The 18,272-nt window shown below is 36.2% G+C and overlaps 1 protein-coding gene across 1 annotated transcript in view; it reads left to right on the forward strand.

Moving 5' to 3' along the window:
• Nucleotides 1–18,272, forward strand: part of CSMD1 (CUB and Sushi multiple domains 1) — a 1,131,310-nt gene that overhangs the window by 850,635 nt on the left and 262,403 nt on the right. The window contains exons 16-17 of the mRNA XM_074153404.1: nucleotides 2,693–2,831; nucleotides 9,064–9,251. Of these exons, the coding sequence (XP_074009505.1) occupies nucleotides 2,693–2,831; nucleotides 9,064–9,251 (327 nt within the window). The remainder of the gene's footprint in view (nucleotides 1–2,692; nucleotides 2,832–9,063; nucleotides 9,252–18,272) is intronic.

An 18,272-nucleotide genomic window follows, 5' to 3' on the forward strand; every position in this document is an offset into this window, starting at 1 on the left:
GTCCACTGCTGTAGTCACTCCATCATAGAAGACCACTAGGTTGGTCAGGCAGGACTTGCCTTTGGTGAAGCCATGCTAGCTGTCCTGAATCACCTCCCCATCCTCCATGTGCCTTAGCATATCTTCTAGGAGGATCTATTCCATGATCTTCCCAGGCAGAGGTGAGGCTGCAAGGTCGGTAGTTCCCTTTTCTACCCTTTTTTAAAAATGGGTGTAATTTTCCCTTTTTCCAATCACCGGGGACTTCACCTGACTGCCATGACTTTTCAAATATCATGGAGAGTGGCTTAGAAACAACCCCAACCATTTCCCCCAGAACTCTGGGATGCATCTGATGAGGTTGCATAGACTTCTGTAAGACCCATAGACTTCTGTATGTTCATGTTCCTCAGGTGGTCATGAACCTGGTCTTCTCTTAGAGTGGAAGGGACTTTACTCCCCCAGTTGCCTTCTTGAGGTTCATCCACTGGAGAGGTGTGGGTTGCCAATGAAGACTGAGTTACTGTGTTACTTTTCTGAGTTAGTTTTCTTACTGATGTTACTGTGACTGAGTTACTCATGTTACTATTCATTTCCATATGGCATAATAGTTTTACTTGTCCCTGACTAGAGAAACAGAAGAAAAGTGACAACATTTCCTGCACTACAGTATGGAATTTGCTGATAATGATACCATTGAGTAGTTGAGGGTAATACAAATGATACTAAGATAAATGTAGCTGATCTTGAAAGCCTTCCTGGTTTAGACCGCTCCATCTACCTTTGGTAACATCCCAAAGCCCTGTGTTATGACAGCTTAATTTTTTAAGGGGCCCATGTGTCTCAAAATTTGTTCAGTCATTTCTACTGTTGCTTAATCCTGCACCCAAGTCCTCTGACCCTGCTCTGAAAAATACTCCTTGTCTAGCCCTTTTACTTTAATAGCCCTCTTGCGATCCTTTTTTTTTTCCCCTTTTATGGAGGAGGATCAAGTTAGAGAACATTTAAACAAATTTGTCATGCCAGAATGGGCCTGAGGGGATGCACCCAAGAGTGCTAAGGAAGCCAGCCAATGACATTGCAACACCACTCTTAATCATCTTGGAAAGGCTGTTTAACCTGGGGAGGTTCCTGAGGATGGAAGAAACCAAATTCCTATCTTCAAGAAAGGAAAGAAGGAGTATCTGAGGAACTACAAGTCTTTTGGACTTGTAGTCTTTGGAACTACAAGTCAATTGCTGGGAAAGTTGATGTAGCAATATTCCTGGAAACCATTTCCAAACAATGAAGAACAAGATGGTGATTGGGGGTGGTCAGCATGGATTTATGAAGGGGAAATCATGCCTGACCAACCTGATAACCCTCTGCAATGACATTACTGGCCTGATGGATGAGGGAAGAGTAATGTATATTTTTTTATCTCAGTGAGGTGGACTGACAACTGACAGAACTGCTGGCCTCATAGGGTTGTGGTCAGTGACATGAAGTCTAACTGGAGCCTATTCCGTAGTGCTGTACCCCAGGGGGCAAAACTGAGTCCAATACTGTTTAAAATCTTCTGTAATGATCTGAATGCTGGGACAGAGTGTACTCTAAGCAAGTCTGCAGATGATGTAAAACTGGGAGGAGTGGCTGATACACCATATGCTTGTGCTCCTGTTCAGAGGAACCTTGACAGGCTGGAGAATTGGTCTGAGGGGAAAGGATAGGTCCTTCCTATTGAGCATTGGTGAGGCTACATTGGGAGTGGTTTGTGCAGTCCTGGGATCACCACTGGGAGAGGTTTGTGCAGTCGTGGGATCCTCGGTCCAAGAGAGATGTGGACATACTGCAGTGAGTGCAGTGAAGGGTAACAAAGATGATTAAGGACTTGGAGCATTTGTCATGCAAGAAGAGGTTGAGAGAACTGGGGATGTCTAAACTGGAGAAGAAAAGGCTTAGGGCTCAGGAGGGATCTTACCAATGTCTATAAATACCTTACGGGACAGTGTAAAGACAACGGAGCCTGACTCTTCTCAGTGGTGTCCAGTGACAGGACAAGAGGCAATGGATGCAAACTGGAATACAAGAAATTCTTTTCAAACATAAGAAAAAACTTCCATTGTGAGAGTGATCAAACACTGGATCAGATTACCCAGAGAGGCTGTGAAGTGTCTGCCTTTGGAGGGAGGGCATGATCCTGACTGGATATGGTCCTGTGCAATCTGCTGTAGTGAGCAGGGATGGACTAGATGATTTCCAGAGTTCCCTTCCAACTTCAACCATTCTATGATTCAGTGGAATATTTACAACAATCAGTTCCACTGAGCTGAATGATTATTCAACAAGGTATTAGATTCCACAGTACAATGAAAATAATTAACTATAAATTACTTGGAACAGTTTGTCTGATATTTCCACATATGTGGAATCATACTAGAACTAAAAAATGATGATACATTATTTTTTAATGACATAATGTGCTTTTCAACAGAAGGAGCGCTGGCAGAATCAAGTGCCATATTAAGATACATATAAAGTAATGATACATCGCAGGACTTATGATTCTGAAGAAAACAAACTCTTCATAACATAATGTAGAAAATTTAGCTGTGTTGTATATGAAACTTAATTTTATATGCTTTTTAATACAATATTTGTAAGTTCTTTGAGTATATAATATTCTATTGGAAATACTGTGTATGATATAAGTATATGTGCTTTTTTCTTTCAGCACCATGTGGTGGACATTTGACAGCATCAAGTGGTGTTATTTTACCACCGGGGTGGCCAGGATATTATAAGGACTCACTTAATTGTGAATGGGTGATTGAAGCAAGACCAGGACATTCCATTAAGATCACTTTTGACAGGTGAGAATCAGAAAGTCAAACAAGTCATGTATGGGCAAAAATATTTGTTTTATTGTTGAAGAAGAGCAATATTTTTTAAGAATCTGAACCAGAAAAAGAAATTATGATGCAACACTCACAATACTATTCCTTTAGCAGAAAATGAAAGTTTGAAGCTGTATTTATAGCCTCAAAGAGTTATAGTAAATAGGGTTACATTGGGCCAATCACCAGTGGGATTCCACAGGGCTCAATTTTAGGGCCAGTGCTGTTTAATGGTTTTATAAATGATCTGGACACAGGAATTGAATGTACATTAAGTAAGTTTGCCAAAGATACTAAACTAGGAGGAGCTGTGCACTCCTTTGAGGGTAGAGAGGCCTTACAGAGAGATCTGGATAGACTGTAGCAACCTGCTACATCACTCAGACATACACGTGCCTATGGGGCTGGATGGGATCCACCCAAGGGTACTACAGGAGCTGGCGGAAGTGCTCACTAAGACACTTCCCATCATTTATCACCAGTCCTGGCTAACTGGGTAGGTCCTAGTTGGCTGGAAGATAGCAAATGTGATGCCCATCTACAAGAAGGGCCACAAGGAGGATCCAGGGAATTACAGGACTGTCAGTCTGACCTTGGTGCCAGGGAGGGTTATGGAGCAGATATCTTGAGTGCCATCACACGACGTGTACAGGACAACCAGACAATCGGGCACAGTCAGCGTAGGTTTATGAAAGCCAGGTCCAGCTTGACTAATTTGATCTCCTATGACATACAAGTATCTAACAAAATTGTTTGGTTTTTGTGGTGTTTTTTTTTTTTTTTTTTTTTAAAAAAAAGTACTTAGAAAACAAAATTTAAAAAATCTTCATCCTTCAAGCATCTTTGAGAAATAAGTAGAAAACATCCATTTGTTTAGGTGTTTGATCTAGATACTAATATCACACTAAATACTCCATTTGTCAAAAACATTCCAAGGACAGTACAGAAGACAGTGCTTGGAGCTAGGCTGCTGTTGTATCGACCTTCCTGTATTCCGCTATTGCCCAAGGGGAGGCAATAATCTGAGTCTAGTTTCATCTTTGGATGTAGTCAACAGTGATGAGCAAAATTTTTCACTATCGTTCTGTCTCCTATTTCAAAGAGCCGAAACGAAAAGGCGTGAAAATTAATGGAGAGAAGAGCAGAAGAATGTAAAAGTACTGTTACTGGGTCAAATCAAAGATCTATCTTGCTTGATGTTATGTTCCTCTTGGGAACAAAAATACAGAATCCTAGGGAGAAGTGTGAGGACCAGATAAATGTATCTGATATTTCCTCTAAGTACTTCTCCAGTCTGCAACTCGGGACATTCCTGAACTTAGAGGTTTGTGGGGTTTTTTTTAATGTGCTTAGGGAATTTCTGCAGGTATCACTCCCATTGATTTATTTGTTTCCCTCTTGCACCCATGTAAACTTAACATTCACAACATTCTTCATTTTGGGGAACTCGTTGGAATATCTGTCTCAGACTGAAGTGCTGTTGATAGGGGTGATGGCAGATACAGACATGGTGAACAGCAAGTCACCAGCACTGGACAGCATTCACCCAGGAGTCCTGAACGAATACAAAGATGAGACGACAGAACAACTGAAAGTTGTGTGTAACTGTAACTGTTCTTTTAAAGCTGTTTTGATACCTGTGTGCTTCAGGAACCAGATCTTTTAAGTCTTTCGTGGACATCTAAGGAACTGAATGCTGCATGCACGCTGTGAAAACTCTAACAGAGTGTAGTGCTGGTGGAAGAATGGATAAATATGATATACTGAGGAAGTGTTGATATGGTTTTTGGAAAAGAAATCCTATCTCGGAAACCTAGAATTCTTTGATGGTGTCAGAAAGCATAGAAATATGTTTGATATAGTTTACCTGGGTTTTCAAAACGAATGTTTTGAATTTTGTACCTCACCTTTGCACCTGAAAAGGGCTATTAAAAAGCTAAGCATCATTTTAATACAAGGAAAGATGCTGCATGAATAAAAACTTAGCTAACAGATGATAAAAGTCTCACAGTGGAATTTGGGGTGTTCTATAGAGATCTGTGTTATGTTCAAAACTGTTCAGCACGTTCAGAAATGACCTTAAAAGGGAGAAAATTACACTGATAATACTAAGTTATTCAGGATATTAACAAAAGGAATGACTGAAGAATTGCTGAAGATTCTTAAAAGACTGGATGTCTGGGCAACGAAATTGCAGGTAGATTAAGTAAATGCAAAGTGAGTCATATAAGAAAAAGAGTTCTACCTTGATATGTAAAACAATGCTTTTTGAACTTGCAGTGGTCACTGAGCTGCTGAAGTCCTGGTGAAGATTAAGATAGGTTGTATATTTAGTTTACCATATCCTTTTTCCAGTCCTGTTTTGTTTTCTTATTATAAATGCATTAAGGTCAGGGACAAAGGAGAGAATGATCAATACCAGAGAAGAATGGGAACTGTTTCGATAGTTTTCATAAAATTGTCATGTTACTTCTTACAACAACAAAAGGATGTTTGCTTTCATTGCATTCAGCAGGAAGTTCCAGAATTTTAAGTTGCTATTTTTTTTTCTCCTTAAAGACTTATATATTAATTACAAGGTTATATTTATTTGCTAGCTTTAAAAAAAAAAAAAAAAAAAAATTAATCATCAGAAGCCTGAGGTTCAGGGACGTCTTCCCAAATGCAGTGAAAGCAAGATCTACTCCAGCTTTATATCAGCATTATTGAACGAAAGATTCTGTCTCTCTTCCTCAAGTATTTCAACTAGAAAACAGTATTACCATTAAGCACACTGCTTTTGGTAGACAGAGAAGAAACCCTTCATTGCTTTCTTTGGAGGTTTATGCTTTCCTGGCAGATTGAGAAAATTGTATAGCTTTACTGCATTATAAATTTCATTAAAATTGTTATACTTTGGGAAGTTAATGATAGTATAATAACCTCCCTTTTGCAATCAAGCTATTTTCTTTTGGTAACATGAAGGCTTTGCTACCCAGATTAAAAATTGAATGGAAAACTTTTTTATTAAGTATGAGAAATAACTCTGCTGTCTGATATAACATTAGCAACTTATAAATCAGTAAGCAAAATCACTATAAAATAAATAGATTGATTAACTGATTTTGTCAATTAATTAACAAGTACAATACTTTGTCAAGTATCTTGTTTAGTTTGGGGAAAACGGAAACCTTTTATACCTTGCTATATGACTTGCTGTCACAGATACAGCTGCCAGAATGAAACTTTGCATGAATGTGATATTCATAATGTAAATTACCTCACTCTTGAGCTAATGAAGCTTTAATGTGCCTTACCAGAGTACTTAGAAACTTGCCAGAAATAGCAGAAAATGACTGAGTAACCCTATGAAGTTTTAACATTGAAACATTTTGTGTTTCAGGTCATGACTAATGGCTGGAAGGGTAACAAAAAAAAGTAAAATCTAATTGATTCAAGCCATAAGAAAAGGGGCTAGAAGTATAACTGCTGACTGGAAGATTTTTTGTGTTTTGAATATTGATGAAAACTCATAGGAGAGTATAAAACCTCCTTATTTCAAATCTACCTAACTATATATGAGAAATAGTATAACATAGCATTATTGAAGTCTCTTTCAAATTCTCAAAATTTGGAGAATGTCCTACCTTTTACTAACATAAGTGTGCTAATAAACTTTAAAATAAAATAAGAAAACAAAAATGAATTCTTAATTAAGTACTTTCAGTAAGGATGCAGAACTTCCAATAATAAATTATCTTGATTTATCATTTCAGTGACAGTGCAAATATTAGGGAAAAAAAAACAAAACACAAAAAAACCCCCCAAAACCCCAACCAACCTACTCCCCCCAAAAACCCCAAACAAACAGACAAACCAAAAAAGTGAACTAGAAATAAATTTCTAAGTTTAAGATGAGCAAGAACCTACTGGGAATAAAGATTATTTTAATGGGTAGCAATTCCTGTAGGAGTTATTTTAAGTTTTCTGTCTGCAGCAAGGGTTTGCAAGCCACTGTTGTCATACCGCCCTGCTAAGAAAACTGCAATTGCTGGCTGAGAGCACTTTATTCCTAATTAGTTTCCCTCAGAAACAAAACTGTCAAAATAATTGAACTATTGAATTATTGACCTTGAGTCCATTCCTTATGAGTACAAATAAAGTATTTAAACCAGCCTAGCAGTATCTGTCTGTTTTCTTCATTTCGCTGCAGGGTAAATCAATGTATAATCTCTGAAATTATGGAAAAGTACTAAAAAAACTGTCAAGTACTTTAGTGATGCCCTCTGTGACTGTCTATTGTGGTAAATTAAACAGAATCAGAGAACCTTCCCAGCCACAAGAACTCATGTGTTTGTGCAGTTAAACTGTTGAAGTGGTCTCTAACATATTTCAGAGCTTGCCAACTAGCGTTCTCCCAAATAATTATCAAGCGTGTCCAGGAGTTAGTGTGGGCAAACAACCATTCATAATAGGAAATTTGAATAATATCTCCCTGTTTGATAGGCTAAAGGATATATTTAATAGTATGGATATAGGCCATTCCATGCTAGCTGGCTTCACTGCCAGAAACTGGTCTTGAAAATGCTTAATGTATTAGCAAGCCTGCAAGCCCTGTGTTCCACTGTCAGAGGGGATAGATAGCAGCGAAAGCAATCATCTGGATTTTAGCCACCATATCCAAATAGAGTAGGTAGCTTGGTTGAAAGCACTGTAAATCTAGAGGGTTTTCTGTGTGAGACTACTAAATACTTGCTAAATCCAAACTTGCTGTTACTGGAACTGATGTGTCTGTGAAGGTGGTTTTATATGACCAATGCTAATTGGTCTGTAAAATATAATGGCCTGGCTGGGGAACTTGTTTGTTCTGTCATCATTGCCTAACATAGTATACAGTTTATTTACGCTTTGAAGGAATGTCCCATATATTTCCCCTTTTCTGCATGTTTAATTATTTGCAGTTTTCTTTAATTGCAAGAACACAGTTTCTTATCTCCAGACCCACTAAACATGCGTCCCATATTGGCAAGACAGCTTAAGGGCATTCACTTTGAGAAAACTGTTGTATTGCATAGGGACACAGTTTATTGCTCTCAGAACTTGAACTAATAAGCCTTATGGGAATAGAAGAGAGAATCTCAGAACATACGCATTTCTGAAAGATTAACATTTTAGGGAAATGAGAATATTGGGCTTGCAGGCAAATATATTTAGACCAGTACAGATACCCGTGTAATAACACAAACTTTGCTGACAGGAAAATTGATGTGTGTGTGGTTTAGATGCTGCAGTTTGCAAGAGTATCTGATATAACCACAAACTGTCTTGAAAAGCATCTGATGTGAAAAATGCCAGTCAAAGTTTCATCTACAGAAAGAGCAAATTTCAGCTGTTTGATTTAAGAACAATTGGTAGTGGATGACTGCACAATAGACATCCTCTGTGAACTGGAGAAATGTGATGTGGTTTAGTGATTGAAACAGAAATTGAGTCTGCTGTTGATTTTGAAGTTATTTGTTCTTGTAAATCAACTGTCTCATTAGTTTTCTTCTCTTTTTCCATTCTTGTCTATATCACCTATCTTCACACATTAAGATAAACTAACGAATTCTGCTTATTATAAGTGTTACAAATTTTAAAATGATGGTTTGATTGATGTTTAGTATTTTTGTACTGCTTTACTTCATAGGAAAAAATTATTTAAAGGTAAAGTAGCAAACGATGTTAGGAAAAAATCTTTGGATAAAAATTTAAACAGTTAAACATGTAAAACAGCTTTTACCAAATAGCAAATACTGAAAATATTGAGATGAAATAATGAAATATTATTGAAGGTGTTCCTATGTTATCCAACTATTTTTTAGCCTGAGGGCAAGAAATTCCTTGGACCTTTATAATGCAGTGTTCTTTGAGACAATTTTCATTTTTGTACCTAGATTCCCCACTAAATGTCTTTCTGAAGCCCAGTCATATGGTTGATATGAAGTATGTTACCTCCCTTATGGATTTTATGTGATACCAGAAACAGCAAAGCAAGGAAAAAGGAAAAAGATGTTTAAAACCTTCTGTAGTTGTTATCCTCAGTAATATACCAATGGGTCTGTAGATATGAAAATTTTTATATGTATGATATTCTTGATCAGTTACACATGGGTTGCATTTCTAACAACAGTTAAAGAAAATAACACCATTCCTCTACTTACCAGCTGACATCCATATTCCTTTTCAGATTTCAGACTGAAGTTAATTATGATACTTTGGAAGTCAGAGATGGGCCAGGTAACTCATCACCATTAATTGGAGAATACCATGGAACGCAAGCACCCCAGTTCCTTATCAGTACTGGAAATTACATGTATCTGCTATTCACTACGGACAACAGTCGTTCCAGCGTTGGCTTCCTGATTCACTATGAGAGTAAGTCTGATGTTTCTCTGATAAATTTTTATTTAATTGTGAAAATAACTTTCAATCTGAAAATGAGCAAATGAATGTGAACAAATAAACTTCAGTAATTATATTTGTATAAGAGCAAATTATGTTTACTCTATGCTGTATTGACAGATAATTCTGAAACAATTAATTTTGGAATTTTTCTCTTCATGAGTTCTTGTATGTTGTTCAGAAGGTTTATGGACCTAGGTGTTTAACCAAGTGAAGAGTAATTTTAGAAACTTGTCCTTTTAGGTAAAGATATATTGTCCTTTTTTAGTTTGGTTTTTTTTTCCCCTTTCACTTTCTTTTTCACTTTTTCACTTTCTCTGTGTTTAATACACTTTTGCAGTACTGAGCAGAATTGGGCCTTATCCACGATGATTCCAAAAGGCAAATGAATGCATATTAATATCTCCCTGTGAACTATAGAATCATTATAATAACATTTGGTTTTAAATAAAATACATTAAATGACATATTAAACTGTCTGAAGCCATATTGATCTTTATAAGATAGTATAGCTATTCACTTAAGTACTGAATAAAGAGAGCTTATGCATTTGGTGTGGTTGTGCTAACCAAATGACAATCTTTTTTATCAATTGTTCTTATCTGGAAACTAACTTGATTGCGGTAAATATGCTGTCAATCTGAAATGAGTGCCTAAACTTATATTTCATAGCTACATCATAACTTGGAAATCCTGCATAGCTGCTTTGAGTTTTGGCTCAGACATAGTGGTAATGGCTGAGCAGACAGCAGTATGGTAAACTGCAAGGCTATGAAGACAAGGAACAGTTACGTGCAGATGCTGATTTTCCCTGATTGTATTGGATCTAAATGTTGTTGTTAAGTTTTGTAATACGATCCTTAAATATTTATAATTTTTTATGTTATTTTAAGCCCTCTGTCAGGTAGATGTATTTTTTTCTGTTAAAAATTGAAACAATTAGTAACAAAATATTTACGCTACACATTCTTAACGAAGGCAGCCTAATTATGAAATTTAGAACAATATTAATATATTCACTTTTTATTTTTGTTGAAAAATTTAATACATCACACATGACACTAATTTTTCAGTGCTATTTCTCTAAGTAGTCTGATAAAATGTCATAATTAGATTTTATTAGTGCACTTTAAACTTGGAAATTGGATTAGATGTAAAGGTGACAACAGTCTAGTAAATTATCTTCATCTTCTTTTACATATAGTTCCCATGCGTAGAATATATTAAAAAAAAAAAAAAAAACACCACCACCTTTTATATAAAAACTAATACTTTCCAATTTTAAAAGTCATAACAAAAGCTAATTTTTTTTTTTTTTACATGCTCTTTGTCAGCAGATTGACTCCCATAATAAAGCATCTTTCTCTTTCTGAAGAGGTAACATTTAAAAGGGTGGCTGGTATTATTTTTTGCTTAGAAACGAGTAAGAAAATTAAATGTAATTAAGAAAAAGTAAATGGTTTTAAATTCTCAGTTTAAGGAGTGAGATCGTTGCGATTTGGGGTTTTTTTGTGAATTTTCCTATTAAATAGTTACCTGAAAACTGAAAAGGCATTAACAGAAATCTTAACATGCTTTCTTAGTTACAGACAGTAACTGCTGTTTCTCTTGTACTTTTAATGTCATTGTGAATGACATTCAGCTGGCAGATGAAACATTTAAATTTAAGTGTCGACATAGAATTGTCTAGAGCCTGAAGCTTACATTTTGGAGAATGGAGGTCTGGTTAATGTGATCAATAGAGTCCATGGAGCAATTCAGTAAACTGGGGTAGAATCCAGGGGCTATGTTTGATTGCACAAACATGAAGAGTTAGGAGTTTTTTAGGTGCTATGCCACTTAGTTGCCAAATACTGCACTAGGGATTCGACGAAAGTCCTTTGCCATGTCTACCAGTTCCATGAAGACATCCTGGTTATGACAGGATGGCACTGGAACTGTATATTGAGCCAACAAAATTTCTCTCCTTATAACTTTGCTGAATAAATTGTTCCCTAGTTTGCCATGACTAGGGTGACTGGATCCCTTTTGACTATGAAAGGAACTTAAAGCCCAAACGAGCCTGTAGACATGCGTGGAAGCATCTTTAACTGAAATTGAGTTTAGCCCTGAATGTCCACCCTGTAGAAAAAAAATGCAATATAAACAGAAACTTTTTACCTGTCACCAACTGGAAAGGGTATGTCCATATTCACAGCATAAGTTGTACAGAGAAAGCTTGCTAAACACTTCATACTTGTGTCAGTGCATTTGCCCCACAGAGCTCCCTGAGTTAGTCACAGCCTCACTGTTTAGATTGGTTTCTTCTCACGCTAGGTTTCTTACAAAGTAAAAGTTGTCTCCATGTTGCATTGTGTTGTACATGTTCATGTAACGCAACTGGAATTTGTCACAGAGTCTCTCTTCTGCTAGTCAGCCTTGGGAGCTCCTCAAGCATTTCTCTCGTGGGTATCAGACATACGTCCTTCCTTGATCCTTACCTCTGTATTGACAAATGTGCACATGCCAGAGGGAACGTGGTTACAATAACTACTAGCATGGAAGTACTGCGCAGATTAAGTCAGTGTTTTCAAAACCAGGTGGAAAGAGCCTGTGGAGATGCTGTGTAGTCTGTCTGGAACAGGGAAGACCAAAATTTTGATCGCCCTTGAAGGCTTAACTATAGAAATTGCTAATATTGAAGATATCACAACAGAGCTTCTATTTGTTTCATATTTCTTGCACTTGTAGAAGAAAAGGCATTCAGTTGTAAGTTTTAAGAAGAGTTTCTGAATATTTTCTTTGGAAATTGAAATAACTGTCTTATTCAGAATTGTCCTAAAAATCTCCAATTATAGTCATAATTTTGAAAACAAATTAAATCACTGAACTGTGAAGCAGAAGGACCTTAATCTTGCTTAAAATAAAAAGCTCAGTATAAGCTATACTGAGTTGCTACTGAGATGGCAGTAATTTTTTAAGCTAAAATATGCCAGTACTTCAGATGTAAAGGCAATTTGTAAATTCCCCACCTTAAATGTCTGTAATTCAGCTTTTTGATGTAACTTCTAAAATAGATAATGCAAAACTGTGTAGGTCAATTCTTATGCACCTAAGCAAAAAAATTAATAAAATATCCATAATATTCTTTAAGTGAAAGTACTCATAAAATAGTCAATGTTCTCAACAATAATTCATCTATATTTTTTTGACCACCTTGCCTCAGGCTTCACATCTCCCTGATCGCTCAGCTTCCCTAGTTCTGTGGGGTTTTCCTGTTTGTTTGTTTTGTTTTGGGTGTTTTTGTTGTTGGGTTGGGTTTCTTTTTTCGGGGGGGTGGGAGGGTGGGGGGGTTGTTTAGCTCCTCATTCTGTGAGATAGATTGTGCAATCTTAGTCTTTTTCTTAAACCAAACCAGATAGCAATACCTGTATCCATAGATTCCATTAATATAAAACCATGTTTTATTAAGGGTTTTTTTTTTTTTAAATTTCTCTCTCCTTAAACAAGAGAACACAGTCATTTTCAAGGAAAATTGAGCAATTATTTATTAAATCCAGATAACTTATTTAAAAGTTGTGATTATTTATGGATTAACATTCCCTTCTATACTGAAATTTATCTGAAAAAGGGAACAGAGATCATAGTTAAGTCAGGGAAAATTGTTTAAAGGATCACCCATCCTTGTAAAAACTTTCCTTTTTGGTCATTTAAACAAGCTAGTAAAATTAACGTGTGAGTTACCTTAAATGAAATGTTATAATAAAAAAGGTAATACTTTATTCATAGTGTATGAAATTAGCTATTTGTTTAGCTTTGGTTTTGGAAAATAACTTTTTAGATCCACAGATATGCAATCTTCATGGACTTAAAGTGTCAAGATCATTCAGACAGCAACAGTTTTAGCAATGATAGCATAGAAACAAAATACTTCCTTACACTTTTTCATTTGAAGAAAAAATAATCCTTGTGGATAGTCTGTATTTGAAGAAAAGACTTGTAAATTTTCCACTGGCAGGACACACTCACTGGAAAAAGTTTTTGGAATGTTGGGGAAGAACGAAGTCAATGTTACTTTGACCAATAAGAGGAACCGATAGAAAGCCCGAATAAGAAAGACAAGTTTTGTGAAAGTGTCCATGAAATAGTCGAGTTTATAATTCTTAAGAAATGAAAGAATAAGAATGAGGCAGCACAATTGTGATCAATTTATTTGTTTTTAGAAATCTAAACTGCACCAAACTTGAGAAATTGGTAGGTGAATGTTTTTAGGAATTAATTCTGAAAGTCGTTTATAAAGGTATCATATTAAGGCCCAAGAGCAAATTGTATTTTTTTGGAGAGAAAGAAAAAATACTATCAATTTCTGTAGCTGTTTAAAAATTCCTTTTAATGATATGTAAACCAAAAGTTTTCCTTTTAATGATACATAAACCAAAAGTTAATCTTGTAAGTGTTGATTATATTAAAACATTGCTATAGATGACCATCAAAGAATAACACAGATCTCTTAGGATAAAATCAGAAAATCCAAACTACATATTTGTTACAGAATCAAGAGACAGAAAGGCAGTAACAAAAAAAAATCTATAAATATATAGAAAATAAGAGAAAAAATAATGAAATCACTACTTAATAAAAATATGAGCAAACATCAGATGTCACAGGGAAGGCTAAACATCCTGTTTCTGTTTTGCAACATTTACAGAAAAGCTGAATTTTGACCATGGACTTAACACAGTTCAGTGAACATTTACAATGTAAGAATGCAACGTATGGGAAGAGGGTACTACATAATATTGAGATAATTAAATATATTTTATTCATCAGGGACTGTTGAAATTTCCTGTGTTATACTTAAAGGCAAAGCAGAAGCAGTCTTCACTCCACTGAAAATTATGTCTGAAAATTCAAAACTGTAGGAAACTTTCAAACAATTGTAGAAGGGCACACACCTTTCAAAGAAGGGAGGGACAAAAAAAAAAAAAGAAAAGATGAGGGCCAGAAGGATCAAGGACATTAGTTTTATCTTCACTTTTTAAAGATACTAGTTTCAAGCTGATAAACAAAGTGATAAGGAAAAAATTATTTGTATTTGATAAGAACAGATTATGTCAAACCAATCTAATTTCTTTCTTGACAGGTTATCTGGTTTTGTAGATTTGGGAATGGAAAAGGAAGGAAACAGCTCTGTGTTGACATTTAACAGGCTTTTAGAGGTTTTCCAGAGAAAATATAGAAATTTGGTCTAGATGAAATATTAGAGATGCAACAGGTAGTTCAGTGAGCACTGGAAAAATTTGCCAAGAGAAGCTGTGGTATCTCCCTCCTTGGAGACACTAAAAATGCGCCCAGATGTGCTTCTGTGCGACCAGCTCTACGTCACCCTGTCTGAGCAGGGAGGTTGGGCCAAATGACCCCCAGAGGTTCCTTCCAACCTCAACTGTTAGGTAACTCTGATGCTGTGAACAATTTTGAAAATTTTTATGCACAGAGCAGCCAGCAATTAGTTGTTCATTGTCTAACTCAAATTTGTAGGGATCTTACTGTGATCTGGCCTAGACACAAAACTATCTGATATCTTTATTAACAATATTGATGATAATATAAGAAGTACGCTTACAAAAGCAGAGGATGGTCCCAACCTACTATTACAGCAAGCGCTATGATGGAGAGGGTTAGAATTCAAAACCAGCTAGGTGAGCTGGAGAAATGGTCTGAAATAAAAAAAAAAAAAAAAATTATCAAATTCTATGAAGAAAAATGAAGAAACATGCTAAGCATAATGGGGAAGGAGAAATGACATGCACAAATGCATAATAGAATACAGTAGAAAAGGATATGGTGTTTACACAGAACATAAATAGTTTAGAGGAAAATGTAGTAGTAATGCAAAAAAATAAAATCTTCTGGCTGTTGTAGTCAATCATCAAAAAGAAAAGAATGACAGAAAAGACAATTTTTGTTTACAAGACTACTTTATCTAGGACTTGGAAAATAATTACCTCACTTAATTTGAAGAGAATATTGTGTCCAGTTTGGGACCGAGTTTAAAAATAGTAATAGGTTGTTAACATGGAAACCAGGACACATATGGAGTCATTGAAAAGTCTGTACTTGTTTAGTCTAGAAAAGGGATGATTTGACAGGCAGGAGGGAAGGCATAACAGTCTCATGTGCCTAGGAGCTAAGAACTGCAGCCAGCCCTGGAGTTCAGTCTAGAACTTTGCTAAAATGTCTGTGGTCCCTGTCAGCAACGAGCAGGACAGAGGTGACATGCTTGTTCTGCCATTCTAAATGACATCTGGAGTTCATTAACAAAAATAATATGCATGCAAGGACTCTCCTAAATTTGACTGTGTTGTACTCTGTCACTTGGAAATACCTTCCAGATATTCTTTAGAGAAAGATATTTTTTTTTTTTCAGCTTTATGTGAAGGAGGAATTAAAAAAGCTCATGCAATAATACCATGACCCCCCTTTTCCCTTTCATCCTCTACCCCCGCTTCCGCTACATTCACTCTCCCACTTCTCACTACCCGTTTTCAAGCACCTTTGCTTCCCCATGTCCTTTATAACTTCATCAATATGTTTCTGTAACAGGGATTTTCTAAATCTGTTGACTGTATCACAGCTTTTAGTGATGTGACAGTGTTTAGGTTTAGTACCAGTATTGTGGTAGCAAACAATTCAAATGCAGTCACTCACCACTACACTTTTAAGAGCTGCTGGAAGAACATTGAGACTAAGTGTATGTGAAGACTTGCAGTTCTTTTGTTACCTGAAACAAAAGCTCTCGAAACCAGAAGCAGTTTAGTGAGGAGGTATTGCTTTATTCGAGGTCAGGTGCTAGGTGGAAATCCACAAACCTAGCACACCTTACCAGGGATATTCACCCATTATTTATACACAAAAGATTCTCATAATTCCACCTAACTAATACATAACTCCACCTAGGCTTACAGATTCATTAGGATGACCAAATAGCCCTTTTTGCACGTGTACTAAATTTTGCAGCGTTGGCAAAACACTTCTGCGCAGGCATGAGTTCCTCGGTGGTCGTTTGGGTAGGGATACCCTTCCTCACATTATCCATTTAAGGTATTGAGTCATCTCAGAACAGTAAAAGTTTACTGTAAGTTTGCCGGCTTCTTGAGGATGATAAGGATGTTCCTTGAAGTAGCTACTGCTCTGTCCTAATTGCTATAGGAGTACATACTTTGACATAGGAGAGAACCTTCAAGTGATTAACTGCTTCTTGTTATCCCATCCTTAGCACTATCAGCTCAGTGACCAACTATTTTCTCACACAGTAAGAAGCTCAGTAATTCTTTTCTCACGCAGTAAGGTTAGTAGGAAGGAAACAACATTTTGGTTAGCATATGGTTATCAACAAAGCAGAGGCCTGTCTTTGGTAACAATTTGATGCCATCTCACCTTTGTAAAATTACAGGGAAGCATTTATGGCCACTTGATGCAGGAAGTTAGAAAATCTTGAGTCTTGGCTCCAGTCTTGCAGTCACTCATACAGTTTAAGCACATTCCCTTGTATGATTTTGACCCTTGCCAGGTAGCATCTTCCCATACAGTACATGAGCATAGTTCTAGAAATAACTTTAGCCAGAGGCTGTTCTCAAAAGGCAACAGGGAGAAGCCCATATGATTTTGAGGTGGGAAAGATTTTATCTGTATGAACGTTAGCTGAGTCGGGTTTTGAAATTGGTGCTAGGGAATGGGCCCTCTCCTAATTTAACTGTGTGTCCTCTAGTTCTAATTCTTGGAACCACATTCTAACAAGCAAGCACCTACTCTATTTCTTTTTTAAAAAGATATTAATTTTTCAAAGCAATGATAATTTACCCTTTTCTCCTCTTATTGTTAGAATAAACCTGCCTATATAATCTCTTACTGCCCAAAAAGTCACTTTGTCATCTGCCTTATTGATGTTCTGGATGAATCTATACTGATGGCAAAGAATAGCACTCTAGCTTCCAGCTGAAACACTCCCGTTGTTCAAAACATTTTTGAAATTCAGTGCATGACAGAGCAACTGCTCGGTAGCTAGCATGAACGGGTAACATCGTGGTTCTGGCACGTAGCTATGTTTTGCTTTCTGTTTTTCTTACCTGACTTTTTTTCTTCATGCATTTTGTGAAATGAGCATTCTTTAGACAACTCTGAGCAATCTTACACTTTAATATTCCATTGTTCTAATTATTTTAACTATTTGACCTGTGAAAGGAAAAGCATAGGTGTATAATACTGTATACTCGTTTTGTGCTTCATGCACTACCGCAACAAATTAATTTCCTCTTTAGAGATCTAATGGGATCTAATTATTAAAGCAGTTTCTATAAATAACTTATAATTCTAAGTGTTTGCAAAATATGCATTTTAATAATCAATGAAGCATCTAGTATAGCTAACAACAGCAGGTTGATAAATGGTTGATGAGATGTCAATATTGACAGCGTGAAGTTTTTGAGGATGACTGTCCATATTTTTCAATTATTCAGTGATGTACAAAATCTTTTCGTATGGTTGCTATTTACTTTGGATTGTGTCTTATGTTCCTTTGAAAAGAGAGTGATTAAATTATAGGATAGGATTATCTGCTTATCTAATTCCCACTTCTACATGGAGTGGAGGGAGAATTTTTACAGGGTGCTACTGAGCATGCTCTTCTTGGGAAATATTGCATTATGTTGGGTGGGAGAGAAAAGGCATGGTTTTCACCAAGACTTTAATCTTTTATTTACTTAAGCCAATTGTTATGAATAGTATTAAATCAACTCTTTCCAACTATGAGCCCAAAATTTATCACTGTGATGCCAGAATTTCTCATATATAGTTTAATACTGTCTTTTTGTAGTCAGGAATCTCAGTTCTGTCCACTATTAATCTCATCTTATGTTGTGTCCTATTAAGAACAAAACCACAAACTGTTGTCCAAAGCAGCAAAGAATAATTATTTCTTTTCAGCTGTGTTGATATTGTATACCTGGACTTTCGAAA

Source organism: Numenius arquata, chromosome 9, assembly GCF_964106895.1.
Source record: "Numenius arquata chromosome 9, bNumArq3.hap1.1, whole genome shotgun sequence".
NCBI classification, from domain to species: domain Eukaryota; kingdom Metazoa; phylum Chordata; class Aves; order Charadriiformes; family Scolopacidae; genus Numenius; species Numenius arquata.